Source organism: Tachysurus vachellii, chromosome 4 (assembly GCF_030014155.1).
Source record: "Tachysurus vachellii isolate PV-2020 chromosome 4, HZAU_Pvac_v1, whole genome shotgun sequence".
In the NCBI taxonomy this organism is placed as follows: domain Eukaryota; kingdom Metazoa; phylum Chordata; class Actinopteri; order Siluriformes; family Bagridae; genus Tachysurus; species Tachysurus vachellii.
The window spans coordinates 3,653,845-3,675,460 of NC_083463.1; the positions used below are offsets into that span (position 1 = coordinate 3,653,845).

The following is a 21,616-nucleotide window of genomic DNA, read 5'->3' on the forward strand; positions in this document are numbered from 1 at the left end:
ATTTGTTGTCCACCAAGCTACCGCCCCTGAGCAAGGCCCTTAACCCTCAATTGTTCAGTTGCATAAGTGACACACTAATGTGAATTACAGCACAAAAAAGCCTCTTTTTTATTTTACAGCAGAAAAAGGACTAACAGTTATAAGAAATGTAGAAGAAGACACACCTGATCTGTCTCTATAAACGTCTGTCGCTGTCCTCAGGGTGGAATTTACATTCGCCACGTATCTAAGCGGCACGGAGCTGCTGAGCGCCATCGAGAACCTCAACTATAAAGGAGGAAACACTCGCACCGGAGCTGGGCTCAAATACATCGCAGATAATTTCTTCAACCCCAGAACCACCAGAGACGTGCCCAAGGTGAGCTGAGGATGGCTCTCAGAATAATCTTCATATGATGTCTTAAAGTCTGAAATAAAGTTTAGATTTTAGAGACGGATTTTAATCCAGATTAGATACACAACTTTAGGGCATTTTACTGGATTTACCAAACACACACTTTTGTTGATTAATAGTCAGAGATTTATAGTTAAAATGATATTTAAATTGATAATTGTTTAATTAATTCACAATTGATTTCTAAACTAATAGAATGATAATTTTAATCTATTAATTATGTATAATTTTATATGTGAAGTGTTTTGAACACTACTACTACTACTAATAATATAGTAATGTTAAATAACAATGTTTGCTTGTTTGTTTATTTCTTTTGAATTATTTAATCGATATCTCTCTCCTCTTATTCAAGCTTGCGATTCTGATCACAGATGGTAAATCTCAGGACAATGTTCAGGAACCTGCTGAGAAACTGCGCAGATTAGGAGTCAAGATATTTGCCGTGGGTGAGAACTGCAGGCCGGATGGATTTTCTTTTGTCCTCCATAACGTTGCTGAAACTGGGAGATTTCCATGCTGAGCTTCAAATTCTTTGGGATGAAAATGAAAGCAATATGAAAAGCATAATGAATAAATAAATAAATGAATAAAATCAACATTGAGGAAAATAGTTCTTCATGTTATGATGGTCACAGGATCAGATCTGATTAATCCTTTTTATTTTTTCTCTGATATCTAATTCACCATCTTTTATAGAGCTCCAATCAAATATCAAGTTATTTTATTCTTGTTGTTTTCTTGTTTTCTTGTTTCCTTTTCGTTTGCTGTCGTTGTTGATCTGCTGCTTTGTTTCCCTCAGGTATAAAGAGTGCAGATCAGAGAGAACTGGAGATCATCTCATCACCTCCTCAAAGTGAATTTACTTCCTTCATTGAGAAGTTTACGGATCTCAGCTCTCTCTTGCCCACGCTGTCTCCTCGGGTCTGTTCGGCATCCGGCGGCTCCTATTCGAGTGACGGTATCAGAAAGTAAACCATTTTTAATGTGCTTTTAAAGACGTGTATATAACTCACATCAGTGTCTGCCTTTGTTCCCAGATTCCTTCAGCGCCCCGACCAACCTGACGTTTACAGAGGAGACCTCTAATTCGCTTCGGTTCAGGTGGACAGCTGCAGGAGGGCGTGTAAAAAGTTATCTGGTCCAGTACACTCCACTGTCTGGTGTGGGGCAGCCCTTATCTGCTGAGCTGCGACAGGTGAGAGGCGGCTGTGACTGACGTCTTGTTGCAGATTTATGTGTGATAAATGTTAACTTTTATTTCCTTGTTTGTCGATTTTGTCCACTGAGTGTCTGATTTCCCCAGCCTTGATCTCGATGTGGGATGTGTTAGCTCAGTGGTTAAGGTGTTTGACTACTGATCGGAAGGTCATTGGTTCGAATCCCAGGTCAACCAAGTTGTCACTGCAGGGCCCCTGAGCAAGGCCCTTAACCCTCAATTGCTCAGGTTTATAAACTGAAATAAAAATGCTGCTAAATGCTGTAAATGATCTGTCATATGGTTCACGTGTTCTGTTATAGAGTGGATGTGTGTGTGTATTAATTGGATATAGATTAATCTAAATATTATCAAATATAGATTGTAGATTATATAATAGAGATCAGATTTTAGTGCCATACCCACTTTGGTGTCAAATAAAAAAAAAAAAATCAGTTAAGGTCATGCCCACCTTTAGCACATATTTATATATAGATTTAGATATAAAGATATACAAATCTAGATATATAAAACAAAACACTTTAGGATTCGCCCACTACTATTTTAAATCTCAACATAGAGTTTAGAAAACAGACTCTTTTAGGCCACGCCCACTTCTCTACTTGAGTCTATCTGTTTTATTGTGTGTTTATTTTCTCGTGAAGCACACTGAGCTGCAGCCAATAGATGTGCTGATAAAGGAAACTAATCTTCATCGGTGTGGCATGAAAGAGTGGATTCTGATCCTTGTTCGTTCCTCTTACACCATCTAAACACACTCAAAGAATTTGGAAATCCCAGCGCAAGTTCTGACAAGCACGAGTGAGGACTAGCTGATGCAGACTGTGTTGTACTTTCAATCTAAGCAGATTTTACATTTCTGTCAATATTGATGAGTAGGTTATACACTGACTCATTAAGTCACATGTTTTTTCTGACTCCCAGGAGACGGTGCCAGCCAGTCAGAAGACCTACTTGGCACAAGATCTTCACTCGGGCACAGAATACTTAGTGACGGTTAGCGCCCAGTACCCTGACAGAGTGGGCGAGTCTGTGTCTGCCAAAGCTCGAACTAGTGAGAACATACACAGCTTCACACTCATGCCCATGCTTGAACTAATAATAGCAGAAATTCTACTACAGGAGAGAGTGTTATTAAGACATAATAAACTATAATTCCTCATTCTCAGGGTCTGTGAAGGAAGTGCTCAGGATGAGGCTGGTACAGGCAGGGTTCTTTACTTTAGCTCTGGCATGGGACCCTCTTTCTGGCACCATACAGGGCTACAGGATGACATATGGACCTCGAGGTAAAACACACACACATACACATGCACACACACACACACACACAGATCAATTAAATCTATTATCAGCTCAGATGATGAGCTGTAGAAAGGACATTATTCATAATAAAACTCTGGTTTTTATAACAGTTTATAATCACACCCTCTAATGTCACCCAAATGAGGATGAGGTTCCCTTTTGAGTCTGGTTCCTCTCAAGGTTTCTTCCTCTTCCATATAAGGGAGTTTTTCCTCACCACAGTCACCTCAGGCTTGTTCATTAGGGATAAATACAAACACATTTAAATATGTCTAATATTAATCTTGAACTTTTTGTATTATGATTCTTATCTTCTGTAAAGCTGATTTGAGACAATGTCCATTGTTAAAAGAGCACATTACAGCACAGTGAATATCTTTCTTCACATATCCCAACCTTGGAGGTTAGGGTCGGAGCACAGGATCACCCATGATACAGCTCCACTGGAGCACAGAGGGTTGAGGGCCTTGCTCAAGGGCCCAACAGTTTCAGCTTCAGTTTCAGACCCAGAGCCTTAAACACTTGAGCCACATTTTTTACATTTATAAACTATTTACCTACTATTGGCAGTTAAGTGTACCTAACACTGAATAAACTCAACCCCCAGAGAGTTGTTAACTCTGATTATGAACTTTTCTGTACTTCTTTTCTTAGGAAAAGATTTGGATTACAATATCCAGGAAGTGATTGAACTGTTTAGGCCTGAGAGGGCTTTTGTTCTGCAGTGAATAGTATTGCTAAGGGGCATTATCCGTCTGTTGTTTGTATCCTGAGAGCAGTGTATGACTTGGCAGCACTTAATAGGTCAGGTTACAGTAGGTGTGTCTATATTTAGCCAGGACTGTGGGTTTCATATATACGTGTTGAGAAGCGTCTGACCCGGTCGAGCATCCTGCAGTGTAAATACATTTGTGTGCCATTTAAGGTGAAATTTTGCTGTATGGTTCTGCTGTCTCATAATTATCTCACTTTTCATGTCTGCACCTGTAAGGTTTAATCGCAGGCATTTTCAGGATCTCTGCACGGCTTTGATAATCCGTCACTTTGTCGGTCACATTTTTTTGGTTCTTTTAGTCCTGTCAGGGCCATGTTTATGTTTGTATAGTCACAGTGCAAAACATACAAAGTGTAGCTGTAGAATGCAGTGAAACACAAAATAAAGCAGATACTAGTTGAACAATGCTCTGATAGAGGTTTATACCTGATGTGAAGAGAATTAGTCAGAGCAGTGTGGACTGAGGCAAAAAAAGAGGACAATTTAGCACATTTTCAGGAACAGACGTGTAAAACAGGGCATTAATACTGATTAATAATTACTACTGATGACTTTGAATATTTCTCATAAACATTTCTGTTATACTGCATTTTCTTTACCACTGGCAGAAAACTGTCAGAATGACAAACTCCTATTTTTTAATGTGTTGAACGTCTTTTTTAGACTTAGTACTTTTGTGATGTTTCCCCTCATGACCACAGTTGCCAGATCTCTGTGTTAAAAAAACATTAAAACACATAGCTTTCCTTAGCGCTTATTTCACCAGGCCACTGAAATGAGATCTTTTTTGTTTTCTCCCTCAACCATTTGCTGATTCCTCCTCCTCCTCCTCCTCCTCCTCCTCCTCCTTCCACCAGCCAGCTCTCCCTGTTATACAATAGGGTTGAAGGTGAACAAGTCTAACAAGCAGGTAGCGTCATCTTTTCGAAACCCGATGCTGATGCTGCATCACAGGACAGCGTAATAAACACTGAGGACAGAGCTGTGAACACTCTTCCACACACTTGACCTCACAGACTTACACGTTTTGTTCGTCTCGCTGTGATTGACAAGACAGAGAGTATGTCCCTCCCACCCATACAGCATCTGGCTTATTTTAAAAATAAATAAAATAAATAAAGCATTTGTTTGACACATATACACTACAGTGAAATTCTTTTCTTCATATATCCTAACTTTGAGGTTGGTTTCAGAGCACCGGGTTAGCCATGATACAGCACCAGTGGAGCAGAGATTTAAGAGATTTAAGGGCCTTGGTCAAGGGCCCAACACTGGCAGCTTGGCAGTGCTGGGGCTTGAACCCCGATCCACTGATAAACAATCCCGTGCATTAACCACTTGAATCACTACTGCCTCTATGGATTGTACCTCCTTTGGTTTGTGGTTCTTCTTCCAGCCGAACAATCGTGAATCTGGCATGACGTTATCTAAAAATGGTCATGGTTGTACATTCATTACTGCATCAAAAGTTATGTCAGACTGGGAAAATTGCGTGTATTCAGAGATGGCCTAGTCAAGGCTTACTCGTGTTTCCCGTTCAAATCATCTAGAGAAAATTATCTGCATGTAGGTCACACCTCCAGGGTTGCTGGATTCATCTCGAGCGGACTTGTCAGACAAGTGTCACAGAGACAGAGTTTTTCAATAAGGTCTAGACCACCACCGTAAAAAAAAAAAAAAAATCCGGGATAGAAAATGAGGACTGACAAAGAGCGATACTTTTTTTTTGTGCTGAATGAGGGTTAGAAAACATAGAAATAACGGAAGAAGGAAAAACCTTTTAATTTGCTGACATATGTCATATGATGGAACATAAAAGCAAGAGATGATTTAAAATGGAGAAATAAAAAATAAATGTATATGATGGTAAATAAATGAGATGATTACATGCATTAAAATCAACATCTTTTTCATGGAGGAAGAAAATCCTGTTTTCGGTTATTTTTTTAATTGTGGTTTGAATGTAATTTGTATTTTGTTTGTTGTATTTCTTTTGTTTTGTCTAATTTATTTCTCAACCGTTATTTCACAATACAGTACAGTTAGGACAAATTCCAAATAATTTTCTACAAAGTTCTATTATTAGCAGATTAATATTTATTGGTTAATTGGTTAAAAAAAGTCATTAATACACTGTTTATCAAGGACCTCTAACATGTCAGTGTAAATATTCTGTCTTTGAGCACCTAAATGTTATAAAATGTTGAATAATTTTTGTATTCTTTATCTGTAGCTGTAGTTTTACACTCGCCTGACTGTCTGATCTGATCTGATTTCATCTGATTACCTGGAACATTCTCATTAGGTGAGCCTGCGCACTTGCTGTGGGACAAGTTTATTGAGCCCGGGGCAACTTCTGTCACTCTGGACGGTCTAAAGGCGGACACAGAATACGTTATCTCTCTGACTCCTCTGTTACCTAGTAACGATATTGCACGCACTGAGATCACGGCCAGCACACGTGAGTACACGTGAACATATACTATACCTTACTATACAGTGATATATGTGTAGCGGGAAATAAGCAAACATCCACATGAGAGCTTTTTACACATGAAACCAGGGTAAAGTGAATCCCAGGTTGTGTAGTTAGAGGTTTCACACTGCTCCACCTTTCCCTGGGGTTAACACTGAATCCTGGCTCTTCATAATCTGATGTTTCACACTATACATTCCTAAACCTTGATACTTATTTGCATATTTTCCCATCACCAACCCAGATTGGATAAATCCAGCAGGCATCCGCTTTACATAACGAGATAAAAAGTTGCCACGTTAATCATACTTGATTGATTGAATCCCCCTGAAATTCACAAATGCAAGAAAACTAAGAAGAAAATATAAAAACAAAACAAAATAACACTTTTTTTTAACTATTGTTTGCTGTTTACTCAACATGCAGGGTTTCTTTGATTGTACAAAACACCGGATATGAGGCATAGAGGCAAGGTTCAGGTTCTAATTGGGTTTCAGTTGCTTGGGTTTCCCTTTTTTTTACTATAATTACATGATTTCTTATTGATATACCATGATGTCATGGTGTATGCTGAATTATTTATTTTAATTATGTGTGTGTGTGTGTGTGTGTGTGTGTGTGTGTAGTGCGTCTACAAGGAGTCCAACAGCTCTCTGTGGTCACAAGCTCAAACAGCAGCGTTGACGTGCGATGGAAAGGAGTGAATGGTGCCAGAGGATACAGGCTGGTCTGGGGCCCGTTTGTGGGTGAGCTTTAAAACATACTGACACACTGAATAGGTTCAGGGTGAAACTGTGTCCCAGTGTAACCTAGCTGCTCTCTGAGAATCTTCCCTATTGCCCCAGATAAATCCAGCAGACAATCTTATAGATCAACAGAAGCAAGATTTATTCTTCTAGTCCAGAGTCCCTGGTCAGAGGAGATCGTTTCCTGGGAGAAAACGTTCTCAAAGGTTACAAAATAATGAATATTCACAATTCAATTATTCTCTCTCTCTCTCTCTCTCTCTCTCTCTCTCTCTCTCTCTCTCTCTCTCTCTCTCTCTCTCTCTCTCTCTCTCTCTCAGGCACTGCTGTAGACACTGTAGAGGTGAGCGGTGACAGTGAGGCTCACACTCTGGTGAATCTGCGACCAGACACTGAGTACATCGTCACAGTCATTGCTCTGTATAATGGAGAAACAGAAGGACCCCCTGCAAATGCACGCTTTAAAATAGGTACACACACACACATAAATACAAATACAAACACACACATACACACAAATACACACACACATACACACAAATACACACACACACACACACAAATACAAACACACACACACACAAATACAAACACACACACGCACACAAATACAAACACACACACAAATACACACACATACACGTACACACACACAAATACACACATACACACACACGCACACACAGACACACAAACACTCACACACAAACAAACACATGCACACAAACAAACACACACATACACAATGTTGTATAATGGATCCCGAAAAAATAGAATTTTTTTCCCTTGATTATTATCAGCATCTCGTCTTTAATCTTTGGTTAACAAATCTTTTTTGTTTTATTATAACAGCTGGTGTGCTGCCCTCTGTATATGTGCTCTGATATACTTTAACAGCCAGATAAACTCTTTTTCCTTTTCCCTTGATTTTCCCCTCAATCCACAGGTCTGTTGTTGTGAGGAAAGTGTGAATCTGCACTGTACAATAAAGCCTAATGAACATGCTAGCTCAGAAACCAAACAAACAAACTTTTACCTGAGTTACATCTTGTCTTTACATCGTTACATACATTATTCACAACATATTTCATTTGATGCTGATTGGAAAGCGATCACTGATTCTGACATTCACACGTTCGTGTCCGAATAAGAACTCTGAACAAGCTAGCGACATGTTAGCATTGGACAAAAATAATTTAACTGATGTATAATAGAACTCCTAGTGATTTATCTGATGAACGAAAATGACCAAATCATATGTCTTGTCTTCATTCACATGCAGAAAACATTTGTGTGTTATTAAGATAAAAGTATTAAGATAAAAATCTCTTTGTTGCATCTAAACTCAAAACCCAATCGAACTTGTTCCGGACTCTCACATACGTCCTTTTTGATTCAGAGTCTGACTCGCTGTCTGTCTGGTGATTCAGAAAACAGAATTAGTAACACTGAGTCACAGACGGGATGCGTGTGAACGTGTGTCTGAGACTGAGAGAAAAAAATACAAAAGTAAATGATGTGTTTGGTCTTTTAGAGCGAGTGGAGCAGCAGGTCCTGAGAGCTGTTACAACTGGACCTTCCAGCATCCTGCTGACCTGGAACTTAATAAAAGAAGCCAAGGGCTATCGACTGGAGTGGAGGAAAGAGGGAGAGAGTGAGTCACACAAACACACACAAACACACACACATAAACACTGCACGATATCTGATATTTTCTCCGCTACAGTTCACATCCCTGCATTACTCACTCACATGCTGAGAAATGAATAAAGCTTTGTGATTATGAGGTTGTGTTATGAGATTAGTTAATGCTGCGTTTGACTAGTGGTCGTAACTCGTAGTTACCGAATATCTCGGAATTCCTTCTCGGGAACTCAACTTGTCAGTTATTGGTAAATACCCACAATGCAGCAGTGCCTAAACTCTCCTTCTTGTTGTGTCTATCTACAGGCAGCAGAGTTCACAAACAGACCTTCCCCCAGAGTACCACAAGATACGAGATCAAAGGCCTTCAGCCGAGTACCGATTACATCATAACTCTGTACACGCTGTACGACGGACGAGAGGAGCCCACACCAGGTCAGGAAACAAACAAACCCCAAAATCTTAGAAATCCTTGTGTGTATAGAACACGTCTTCAGTTCATCTACACACACAGTCCACAAGCCGAGGTTTATTTCACCACACAGGATGTGTACATTACATCTTTCTCTACTTGAGCCACACATACACTGTGTTACCTGAAACGACGTGTTCAAATAATGAAGTCACTTCTGAATTAAAGTGGCTCTCACAATATAAACTTCCTGAGCGCTGTTTCTCATTGGCAGACAGAAATGAACATTTACTCTACATTAGAGTTCCTTAATCCTGGATTAGTGGTAATCCATAATCCTTCCCAGATTATACAAAAAGGCTGCATATGAGTTACATTTCCTGTGTAATGCAGGCAGACACAGGGCCAGAGAATTGTGCGATTGCTTTCTGTTCACTTTCAGTGTATTTTCTGAAACAAAAAGGAAAAATAACTAACTATTAACACTAATAACACTAATAACACTAATATCTAATACACAACCCATTTGTTTACAAAAGCTCCCACTTTCTATAGAATATACAATAAGAAAATAAAAGCCTTCATCCTGAGGAATTTTACTCCTTACATAATGCATCAGATCTTTTTTAATTAACTTTCCTTTTTTTTTTAATAACTTCAAGCAGCTGATATAACATAAAAATATTTTAATGATCTTATTTATTAAATTTGAGATCATTTTGGAAATAAAAATGCAATTTACTTTTTTAAAAAAAAATTTTTTATAGATTAAATATATTATCATTAAACAAAAATCACGTTATTCACAGATTTATGTATTGCATATTAATGCATGTTGTGTATTCAAAAGTAATTAACCATTTAAAAAGATTTACCTACATGGATACTTTGATGATGAAGAAGATGATGATGATGATGATGATGATGATGATGATATGAACTGTTGGATTTCTATTTACATGGGTTTGTGTTGTATTTGGCACTCTGGTGTTTATTTACTGTGTGTTCTGTGTGTAGCGTTGCCGCTGGTCGGTCGAGTCACCAACCTGCGAGTGGTGGAGATAACAGGACGCAGTGTACGGGTGGCCTGGACCGGGGTCACCGGGGCAACACAGTACAACATTGTTATTACTGACACTGAGTGTAAGAACACATTTTACAGAACAAGAATTTACAGAAGGTTGTAAAGTAAGATATACAGGTCATTCAGGTGTTTATGGATCTCAGTTAAGAACAAGGCACTAAAGATGTGTTCGGGGACCACATAGCAACATCATAGAAACCACCTGCGGCCACATAGCAAAACCTTAGCAACCAGTCCGAATATCATTGAAACCACCTAGGACCACATAGCAACACCATTAAAACCGCCTGGAAACACATGCTGCCTAGCAATACATTAGCAACCAGTTGGAATATCATATCAACCATCTATCAATCACCCAGGACCACATAGCAACATCATTGAAACCATTTGAAAACACATATGCTGCCTAGAAACTAACTGGGAACACATAGCACCACCTAGCAACACCCTGCAGCCAGTCAGAATAGTCAGAATATCATAACAATAATGTAGGATCACATAGCAACACCACTGAGACCGCCTGGGAACACATATCCTTCCTAGCAACACCCTAAGCAACCAGCTGGAATATCATAGCAACCACCTAGCAACCATGCAGGGCCACACATATCCTGCCTAGCAACACAATATCAACCAGCCAGAATATCCTGGCAACCACTTAGCAACCAACTGGGATAGCATAGCAACATTTTAGCAAGCACCATCAGCTATTATTTATTATATGTATAATAATGTATTATAACATGTAATTTTATTACATTATTAGCATTAATTGAAATAAAATTTTATTTAGTAATTAATGAATGAAAGTCATCTTTAAAGACTGAAATTTCTGTATGATGCATTGATTAATATCAATATTCATATTAAAATGTATAATGATACAAATATTGCTGTTTCATTAATAATTATTTTATATCATGAAGGTAATAATACTAATAGTAATAATTATGTAGTAATTAATTAAGTAATGTGCGTGTTTGTGCATGTGGTGTTTGTGTGTGTGTGTGGGTGTGTGTGTGGTGTCTGTATTTATGGTGTGTCTGTGTGTGTGGCTAAATGTGGTGTGTGTGTGTGTGTGTGTGTTTGGGGGTGTTTCTGTGTTTGTGTCTGTGTGTGTGTCTGTGTGTTTGTGTGTGTGTGTCTGTGTGTGTGTGTATGTGTGTGTTGTGTGTATTGATGATGTTTGTATCTTTCTCTCCAGCTGGGTCGGAGGTAAAACGCCTTGTTTATGGAAATCAGACGACGTTTGATCTCCGTGACCTCACAGAAGGGGTGTCTTACTCTGTGAGTGTGAGTGCCTTGGTGGGCTACAGTGAGGGACCTTCTGCAACAATCTACATCACACCAGGTGTGTGTGTATGTTTAGCTACATGACAATGGGTAAACAGGATGAATTACGCTGCATAAACAAACATGATGTAGACTTTTCCATCTAGACTTTTGCCATTCTTTGACTTTTGAAACTGAAAAAGTCAAAGCCCAAGATCAAGTTTTTGTTTTGTTGTTTTATTTCACTCTATTTCATCAATATTTGCATTTTTAGGTGTGAGTAATTTTGGTGTGATTTGTGTTTTGAATTTTAAAAATGTTCAAGCTTCTCTAAATATCAGAGAGTTTACTTGATTTTGGAGGTAGCTCATTTTCCATGTGATACGAAACACCACTGTATAACTATATTTATGTCCAGGGTTCGATCCTGAGCTCAGTTTCTCTCTTTGTGGTGTTTAACATGTTCTTCATAAGTTTGCGTTGGTTTCATTTGAGTTCTCTAGTTTTCCTTCTCCTCCTGATAAACATGCTCGTATGTGGATTGGTGACTGATGTGTGGTGTGTGTTTGAATGTGTGTGTAAATTACCTGGTGTTCATCTAGGATTCTCTCTAAGACTCCAGATCCACCTATGAATGAGTGAACAAACATCCTGTAGATCTTTACTGGTATGAACATAACAAGAAAAATAGAACAGTCTTTAGAGGTTTTAACAATACTACAGAATACACAGTCATGGGGATTCAGCTGTCCACTTTATCTGAAGTGGATTTATTCTCTGGTTTGTTTTATGGCCGTTTATAATTTTTTATTTTATTTTTTTATTTCGTTTATTATTTTTATTCTGTTGTGTTTAAATTCATTAGAAAATCTTTCTGTGGTATAACATTTCCATTCAAATGTCTACATTTATGTTTCCTGTAAATAATTCTTTCAAATAATTGAAACAAAAATTTCTCCAAAGCTATGTTCCAATCCTACATATCTGACTCAGCAGATCTCTGAAGCCTGGGACTAATTTGAATATTGTCTAAAACCATGAGAACAAGTATGTGCTTGTTTTCCAGGCTTAAGGGATGACGAATGATCTTGTCTCTTCAAGCTGATGATGAACTGAAGCCTGGTGTTATTTCAGTGACAGATAATCTGCTTCATTGTAAAGGGAAAAACAATATATTGTATGTGTGTGTAGATTTACACACAAGGTTTGGAGAAACGTAGTGATGGATCGGTCGGTGAATGATTGCATTCCTGTCTGATCCGTTTGTATAACAGAGTTCCAGACATCAGCGGTTCCAGGCAGGGTGACGAACCTGCGTGTGGTGAATGTCAACAGTCGACGGATCAGGATCGCTTGGAATCTGGTCCGTGAGGCCACGGGTTACAGAATCACCTGGAGACAAGGAAATAGTAAGTAAACTTATTATACTGTATGTGTTACCTTTTTCCACAGATTTAAAAAAATATATTTTCAGATAGTCACGTCATACCTGTATATTTAATAATTTGTCCAAATTGCTGATCATCATGGAAAACACGTCTCACTCTCTAAACCTCATGCTTGTTGGATTGAGGAGTAATTCTAGCTGGAGTCTGATCCCACCGTGGTGTAGCAGTGAACGGTACAGAAGGTCTTTTGTACTCACTGCAGTAAGACTGTATAATACATCCCTCATGTGTAGAGTCACCTTTGACCTTTTTAGTTTTTAGGGGACTAGATAGTCTAACACTCATTGTATTAGAACCTGAAGGACAATTCATACATAATCTGTATCTGTTTATATATTGGCCCATCTATCTATCTATCTATCTATCTATCTATCTATCTATCTATCTATCTATCTATCTATCTATCTATCTATCTATCTATCTATCCATCCATCCATCCATCCATCCATCCATCCATCCATCCATCCATCCATCCATCCATCTAAACTCTCGGTTTTGAGAGCTATATAAGAACTTAATAAAACAAAAAACACAGCTTGTTATATTACGTGCTAGAGCTTCATCTCCGGCTGTAAGAAAGCACTGACACTGGAGACTCCTTCCATAAATGTTACATAATCACCACTCCACAAAAAAAACCTCCTCATGTCTCTGTGAAACGAGCCTGTTACTATAGTAACAATAATTTATTATAAATTATAGAAGGAACATAAGATCATCCTTCTATGAAGTCAGATAAGAATTTATGAAGTCTGCAGTATCCCTGAGAGATAATCTAACCCCCCTTCTCTCTCTCAGATCCTGAGCAGTTCCATGAGCTCAATGGAGATGTCACTTCCTACACTATAGAACGTCTTCAGCCTGGTGAGTCTGTCATTGTGGGCGTGGCTGCTATGATTGACAGTCAGCTCGGAGACGTGGAGACTCTCTCCACCAGGACAAACGGCTACATCGGGACAGTCACAGGTCTACGGTTTCTTGATATCGGTTCCACATGGATTCGCTTATCATGGGATCCTGTATCTAGAGCAACGGGTTACAAAATCACCTGGCATCATACTGATGGTAGGCAGGAAATGAGGTCATGTTTTCTGTTGCAATTAAAAATAAAAGTAATACCTTTAGGTTTGCAGTACTTTATTTATCATATAATCAAGTATTCTGTCTTTTCTACCCACAGGAACTGAAGACTTTCAGATCGTATCTGCCGGTGTCACGTCCTACACCATCAGCGGGTTAAAGCAAGGCTCCGCCTACAAAATATCTCTCTCTGCACTGATTGGCTCCCGTGAGGGACCAGCTGCCACTCAGAACACCAGGACAGGTCTGAACACACACAACTCACAGTAGAAGATACAGGAGTTTGTTCAGAGTGGACTTAAGCACACACAATTTTGATTAAATTAAATTAAATTCCCAGTGTTAATTGGAGCTAAATATTACATTTCCACCATTACCAGACACCCTTATCCAGAGCAACTTACATTTTTATCTCATTTTATACAACTGAGCAAGTGAGGGTTAAGGGCCTTGCTCAGGGGCCCAGCAGTGGCAGCCTTTTGGACGTGGGAATTAAACACACAACCTTCCTGTTGGTAGTCCAGCACTTTAACCACTAGGCTACCACATCCCTAAATATAATGGTCATGTTGTCTGGTTAATTTTCTAGACTTCTGTTAGATTTTTATACTCGCCATCATCTTATTTATGTTCATTTTTAAGTACACGTATGTTTCTTACATCAGCAAAGTCAAGCCACAGTATCTCCTTCTTCAGTCTGCATGTTCTATGAAAAAATAAATAAATAAATAAATAAATAAATAAGTAAAATGGGGAGCACGGTGGCTTAGTGGTTAGCATGTTCGCCTCACACCTCCAGGGTTGGGGGTTCGATTCCCGCCTCTGACTTTTGTGTGTGGAGTTTGCATGTTCTCCCCGTGCCTCGGGGGTTTCCTCCGGGTACTCCGGTTTCCTCCCCCGGTCCAAAGACATGCATGGTAGGTTGATTGGCATCTCTGGAAAATTGTCCATAGTGTGTGAGTGCGTGAGTGAATGAGAGTGTGTGTGTGCCCTGCGATGGGTTGGCACTCCGTCCAGGGTGTATCCTGCCTTGATGCCCGATGACGCCTGAGATAGGCACAGGCTCCCCGTGACCCGAGGTAGTTCGGATAAGTGGTAGAAGATGAATGAATGAAGAAGTAAAATGTTTTTTTATTCTGGATTAGGCTTTTCTTTTTTTTGAAAAGCTTCTGATGCTTCTACTGGAGACATGAACTAGCAGGCAGGAGATTCTCATCATCAACACTAAATGGACTTAAGCAGCTGTGTAGAAGTCTGAAGTTTTACTGTTTTAATTGCATAAAGACGTTTTAATAATAAGTTAAATAAGTACAGAAAGAGACTCATATTACACAATACATAATATTGCATATTTTAATTGAATACATTTGTGGAAAGATTCAAATACATTTTTAAAGTGTCACTTTTAAAAGGTCAGTAATTTTAATATTGTTATAACGCTATAAAACGCTATAAAATATTAATAGTGTTAATATTAGCTGAATACACTTCTGACATGCGCTTCTTAAACACACTCTGTGCTTCCCTTGCTCAGTTACAGAGGTCGGACGTGTTACTGGTGTACAACATGAGACTCGAGGGGAGTTTGTGAGGATCAGCTGGGTTGGAGTTCAGGGGGCAACAGCATACAGGGTGATCTGGAAGAGATCTGACGGTGAGTGAGGATGTTTTTTTCTTTTTATGTTCAATGGCAACATGAAACAAAGAGAGCTACAAGATATTTGTGAAATAAGCCTCGATGACAAGTATCGATGGAGATAATCCACTGATGTTTGTGCTAAAGTCTCTTTATTTGAGTTGCTAATGTGAAGATGTAGCTAGGCTAGCGTTTATATTTAACAGGCTTTATCAGGTTACTTGTATTGTGTGAAGATGCTGAATTTGAGATTTTTTTTCACCGTAACAGTTTGCAGTCTGCGCTGTTTTGTTTGTCAATGGTTAATGGTAAAATTTAACCTTTCGTTTCACGCTGTGTGTTCATTAACAACAACATCATACACTAGGATGATGTCACATCATATCACCTGATAGCGGATTTGTGTAGTGAATCAGAATGATAGTGGTATCTGTATGTTTTTGTGTCAGACCAAGCTAGAGTTTATGTGGAATTGTATCAGTTTCATGCTGTCGAGGAACCTGTTGTTGATTTGGTGTGTGTGTGTGTGTAGGTGGACAAGAGTTGTCTCAGCTGGTTGGTGGCAATATAACATCAGTGGATCTGAAACAACTGGAAGGAGAATCTCAGTACGACGTTCAGGTTGTGGCTCTGGTCCAAAACAGAGAAGGACCTCCGGTTTCTGTCAAGGTCACCACAGGTGAGTGTGTGTCCATCAGACATAACTGCAGACATAACATGACAACGTGATTGGGACAATGTGTGTGTGTGTTTTTCAGGTCCAGTGTATGAGGAGCGACCAGAGGGAGTGCGTGTTGAAGAGGTAGCTCCAGGATCACTGCGTATCGTATGGAGAGCAGTGAGAGGAGCTGATGGATACAGAATCTACTGGAGCTCCTCACAAGGTAAACAGCTCCAACTGTGAAGCTTACGACACACTTCAGCCCCCGAGCAGAACTCAAATGCAACAACAACATCGGTGTATCAACACCAGGGCGCTTAAATAAATGTTTTAAATTACAACATCATCCAAAGATAAGATTTTTTGGTTTAAAGTTAAAGTATGAACATTTACACTGAGACGAAGCCTTGTTTGTGTCAATCAATGCAAATATTTAAAAGAAAAAAACAGAATATCAACAGTCCACTAGCGACACTCAGAGAACGACCCCGTTGACCTTCAGTGCCCTTTTTTTCTTAATGTACTCCTGTTTTCTCATCTCAGGTGAAAGCGAATCGAGTCATCTGATCAATCGAGACGTGACCTCATACACGCTGGAAGGACTTCGTCCTGGACTGACTTACACCGTCAGACTGGCTGCTGTGTTAAACGGCAGAGAAGGTCAACCGGTCACCATCACTCAGTCCACTGGTACAGAGTGATAACAGAAACCCACATTCTCCATGTTCACTCTTCACACTTCACTTAACTCCCTGTTCTTATGTCACTCTCTCTCAGCTTCACAGCAGTCTGTAACAGACTTCAGGGTGGAAGACATTACCCAGAATTCTGTACTGCTGGCGTGGAAGCCCCTCTCAGGTGCCACTCGATATATACTGCGATGGCAGGACGAAAGAGGTGAAAAATGGAGCTTGGTGAAATAAATTGAAAATGTGTTTGAGTGTATATGTGTGTGTGTGTAACAGTGTTTTGTTGGTTTCAGACCCAGATAGCATCCAGTCTCTCACTCTCCCTGATACAACCAACTCGTTCCGTGTGACGAACCTGAGACTGGGCAGCCGGTACCGTTTCACCGTGCAGCCCGTCTTCTATGATTACACCGGACTCGAGTCTGTCGTGGAAGAGCGCACAGGTTACAGACTTATTATTATTGTTTATCTCTGACTCCTTATGCTTTCGGTTCTTGTTGCTATGGAGCACGCAGGACTTTAAGAATTTGTAGTGTTTCATCAGTATTTCGTTTTTTCTCTAGAATACTAGGGACAATATTTTCACAGAAAAGTTCCAAAAAATTATTATTTATAATTATTATTTATAATTATTATTTTATTTCCTCACAGATGTTTGTATCTTCAGAGTAAATGTTGATATCAAACCCATTTCTGCTATCTGAGATGCTCCAAGTGTTTGTTCAACTAAAAAGCAGCTCAGATTTATCTTCAACACTAAAACACACGTCTAAAACACACTGAAAGAACAACAGAGTCTTGACTCATTTTAGATCAGACTCACAGCCCAAAAAATAAGTTTGTGTGTTTATACCAATTAGAAATGTCCCATAAGTCCATTTCCATTCACCAGTCTATTTGAAATGGGCTCCAATCAGCAAATTCTGATGAAGTAGCAACAGATTTTCTTGTTGGATATTCGTAATTGGTTTTAAAATACGTCTAAATGCTTTTGACTATAAAAAAGTTTTAGTTGTACGCTGCCACCTAGTGATGTCAGAGCTGCTGGTGTAGAAAATTAATCAACTTTTTCTGACCAATCAGGATCCAGAATAAAATAGAAACAGGAACTGCTGGAATTAATCCAGATACAAAGATGTGTTTTATAGTTTATCGTTTTAGCCCAAATTTGACAATGAATTCTTTAAAGAATGTCAATCCTTACATTTATACGATGGAGATTGCTTTTTTTACTCATTATGATCAGTTTTACGTCATTGGGACACCGAAGGTTTTCTCAATATATTGATGCAAAGTCAACAGGAATTGTGTCGTACTACAGTACACGAGACTTGATGGATGATTTTCCCAAAGTTTGCTCCAATGGAGAAATCCCAAGCCACACTTTCACTCTTCCATTAATCCTTCACACGTTAGGCCTTAGAGCTCCTGTAGTGTCCTTTATTGTCATTTCAGTCAGATGTTACTCATGCAGTACCCAATAAAATGAAACGATTTCCTCCTGTCCGGTTGTGAGGGCACAAGGGTCCTATACCTTGGTTAGTGGTTTTACAATGTAATGTGAGTAAGTGTTGATGATTGAACCGCATTTTTTATTTTTTCTCTCTCTCACCCTCTCTCTCAGTGTGTGTGGATGGGCGTTTGGACGTGGTTTTCGTGGTCCCTGCCACTCGGGATCGCGCTGCTTTAGAGGAACCCATTTTGTCGCTGCTTGCCAGCGCAGCCGGATCTCTCGCCTCCGTCGGAGCCCGGGAATCACAGGTAGGTCCCTTACCTGCATAAATGAAGAATGTCGAAAGAGGTGTGAAGGTGTAAGAAGGTCGTTATGTTAGAACGTACAGTATGCCTTGAAATTGTACAGTGGAAACAAAGCTGTTGAGTCTGGCATTTAGAATAAGAGTAAACGCACACAGATATGGTGAGAACTTGTCAGGTTCAGTGTTGAAACATGGAGTTGAGGAGCTGTGAGGCAGAAACACTGAATTTTATTTCAGATTAATAACAATAACAAGTGTTCTCAGGTTAAGATCCAGATCCAGCTCCAGATCCGGATCTTTCCTTCTCTTAGTTTTTACCGTTTGAGGTTTGTGATACCCAAAGCGTTACTCTTCACTCTGTAGTTGTCATTACAGTGTAATAGGCTCATTAATATTCAGCTATTTCTAAACATATATCTCTTGTCAGCATCCACATTACTTTGAGGTAAAGCACTAACTACGCTGCTGTATCGACTGATTTCTTCCTTCAGGTGGCGGTGGTGGTCTACGGCGCTGAACCCAAAGTGCGCTTTCTGCTCAATCAGCATAGCAACAGGGAAAGCCTTCTGAGGGAGATTTTGTCCACCTCATTTACTGACAGAACAGGAAATAATATAGGTATGTGTACATGTGCGTGTGTGTGTGTGTATGAATATTCATGACGCTCACTCACTCACTCACTCACTCAATCACTCAATCACTCACTCACTCAATCACTCACTCACTCACTCACTCACTCACTCACTCAATCACTCACTCACTCTCTCAATCACTCACTCACTCACTCAATCACTTAATCACTCACTCACTCACTCACTCACTCAATCACTCACTCACTCACTCAATCACTCACTCACTCACTCACTCACTCAATCACTCACTCACTCTCTCAATCACTCACTCACTCACTCACTCACCCAATCACTCACTCACTCACTCACTCACTCACTCACTCACTCACTCACTCACTCAATCACTCACTCACTCACTCACTCACTCACTCACTCAATCACTCACTCACTCACTCACTCACTCACTCACTCAATCACTCACTCACTCACTCACTCACTCACTCACTCACTCACTCACTCACTCACTCACTCACTGTTTTTCTTTGTTTTATTGTTTAAACCTTGATTTCCTTGCCAGAACATTTTTAAAAACTCCCTTTTGTTTGTGTGTGTCCAGGCCAGGCCATGACGTTCACACGGCAGTATCTCTTGAGTTCGAGTGCGGGTCGAAGGCCTGGCGTTCCGGGCGTGGTTGTTATCATCACTGACAGGAAATCTGAAGACGATGTCCGCCGTCCTGCGACTGCACTTAGAGATTCGGGTGAGACGCATTCCTCGCTAACTTTAGATAAGCTAGCTAGCTAACAGGCTAGTGAACTCAAAGGTTGTGTAGATAGATCTTTCTGGAATCTACATCACCCTGGTTTTATACATGACCATTAATAAATAGTTTATGGCTATGAATCTAAGGATGTTACGTGTTTTCTAGTGTAACACCCGCCAATTATGGGAATGCGTCAAAATTCTGTTAACTGGTTTAACGTTACCTGGTTTAACGTTAAAGTTTATTTTATTTGTCAGATATCTTTTCTAAAGAAGTCATATCATCAGTTTTCTATGACAAACCTAACAAAGTGTATCTTTGAAATCTCTGTTCTATGATCTGCACTTCAGCTTAATCACAAAAACAGATAGACAATCTTTAGCGTTCTGAATTTGAAAAATCTTAAATCTTAGTGTTCAGATTTAGTGTTTTCAGTTTCAAAAGAAAGGAAAAAGGGGGGCACGGTGGCTTAGTGCTTAGCACGTTCGCCTCACACCTCCAGGGTTGGGGGTTCGATTCCCACCTCCACCTTGTGTGTGTGGAGTTTGCATGTTCTCCCCGTGCCTCGGGGGTTTCCTCCGGGTACGCCGTTTCCTCTCCCGGTCCAAAGACATGCATGGTAGGTTGATTGGCATCTCTGGAAAATTGTCCGTAGTGTGTGATTGTGTGAGTGAATGAGTGTGTGTGTGTGTGCCCTGCGATGGGTTGGCACTCCATCCAGGGTGTATCCTTCCTTGATGCCCGATGACGCCTGAGATAGGCACAGGCTCCCCGTGACCCGAGGTAGTTCGGATAAGCGGTAGAAGATGAATGAATGGATGAAGAAAGGAAAAACACATAGAAATACAACACGGGAAAAAAGATGTATCCATATTCTGGTACCTTTGTACAGAATCTGCTGTGGATCTCGTTAGAAATCTACACTTGCTGAATAAAAGCCATTTATTTATTTATATTTAAATACTGCTGTAGTGTTTTAAGTGCTTTCAAGTGGACATACATAACATGGACATACTGAGAAGAACGTCACTTAAATAGACAGGAATGTAAAGCTAAGATGGGTTAATACTGTGGGTGTAAATCTCAGGGCTTCCACATGAATTCTCTACGATGGTGATGCATCGTGTGGCTCTTTGATATCATTATGATATGAAAAAGGTGGATGACATCGACGTTTGATTCTCAGGTGTTTTTATGTCTCAGGTGTGGCGGTGCTGGCCGTCGGACTCGGGCGTGCAAACTCGGACGAGCTGCTGGCTTCGGTTACAGACAGCAGCACTCAGAATCTACTTCAGGCTCGAGATGCAGCTGATCTCTACAGACTCCAACCTGAGCTAGCAGAGCTGCTCTGCGGCTTCGCGAGAGGAACGGTTGTCCCGGTCAGACACAATCCATTTGTTCATTCTCTCGCTCTCTCTCGCTCAATCGCTCACTCTTTCTTGTATCTCAAGATACTATACCCTAATTTACCCATAAGTCATCATCTTTTAGGGCTAGGGTCCTTTTGAAATGAACCCTTAAGGACACTCTAATAAAACTTTGGTTCAAACCAAAACAACTGTGTGAGACCGTTGTCATGAGCTGGACTCTGCACGGTTCTAGTGCGGTTTGTTCGCAGTAAGAAAGCGATTCAATCCTGAATCGAGTCAAATGGAGGAAGTAAACCAAGCAGACTGTATA

The 21,616-nt window shown here is 39.9% G+C and overlaps 1 protein-coding gene across 1 annotated transcript in view; it reads left to right on the top strand.

Annotated features, from left to right (window-relative positions):
* The window catches only part of col7a1 (collagen, type VII, alpha 1), a 47,011-nt gene that overhangs the window by 20,620 nt on the left and 4,775 nt on the right, over nucleotides 1-21,616 (top strand). The window contains exons 4-29 of the mRNA XM_060867243.1: nucleotides 202-358; nucleotides 750-843; nucleotides 1,197-1,355; nucleotides 1,435-1,592; nucleotides 2,538-2,667; nucleotides 2,783-2,902; nucleotides 5,999-6,154; nucleotides 6,796-6,915; nucleotides 7,236-7,385; nucleotides 8,450-8,569; nucleotides 8,866-8,994; nucleotides 9,989-10,114; nucleotides 11,263-11,409; nucleotides 12,605-12,739; nucleotides 13,577-13,843; nucleotides 13,959-14,102; nucleotides 15,393-15,512; nucleotides 16,027-16,173; nucleotides 16,253-16,378; nucleotides 16,699-16,845; nucleotides 16,933-17,052; nucleotides 17,138-17,287; nucleotides 18,469-18,605; nucleotides 19,093-19,219; nucleotides 19,790-19,933; nucleotides 21,140-21,315. Of these exons, the coding sequence (XP_060723226.1) occupies nucleotides 202-358; nucleotides 750-843; nucleotides 1,197-1,355; nucleotides 1,435-1,592; nucleotides 2,538-2,667; nucleotides 2,783-2,902; nucleotides 5,999-6,154; nucleotides 6,796-6,915; nucleotides 7,236-7,385; nucleotides 8,450-8,569; nucleotides 8,866-8,994; nucleotides 9,989-10,114; nucleotides 11,263-11,409; nucleotides 12,605-12,739; nucleotides 13,577-13,843; nucleotides 13,959-14,102; nucleotides 15,393-15,512; nucleotides 16,027-16,173; nucleotides 16,253-16,378; nucleotides 16,699-16,845; nucleotides 16,933-17,052; nucleotides 17,138-17,287; nucleotides 18,469-18,605; nucleotides 19,093-19,219; nucleotides 19,790-19,933; nucleotides 21,140-21,315 (3,706 nt within the window). The remainder of the gene's footprint in view (nucleotides 1-201; nucleotides 359-749; nucleotides 844-1,196; nucleotides 1,356-1,434; nucleotides 1,593-2,537; nucleotides 2,668-2,782; nucleotides 2,903-5,998; nucleotides 6,155-6,795; nucleotides 6,916-7,235; nucleotides 7,386-8,449; nucleotides 8,570-8,865; nucleotides 8,995-9,988; nucleotides 10,115-11,262; nucleotides 11,410-12,604; nucleotides 12,740-13,576; nucleotides 13,844-13,958; nucleotides 14,103-15,392; nucleotides 15,513-16,026; nucleotides 16,174-16,252; nucleotides 16,379-16,698; nucleotides 16,846-16,932; nucleotides 17,053-17,137; nucleotides 17,288-18,468; nucleotides 18,606-19,092; nucleotides 19,220-19,789; nucleotides 19,934-21,139; nucleotides 21,316-21,616) is intronic.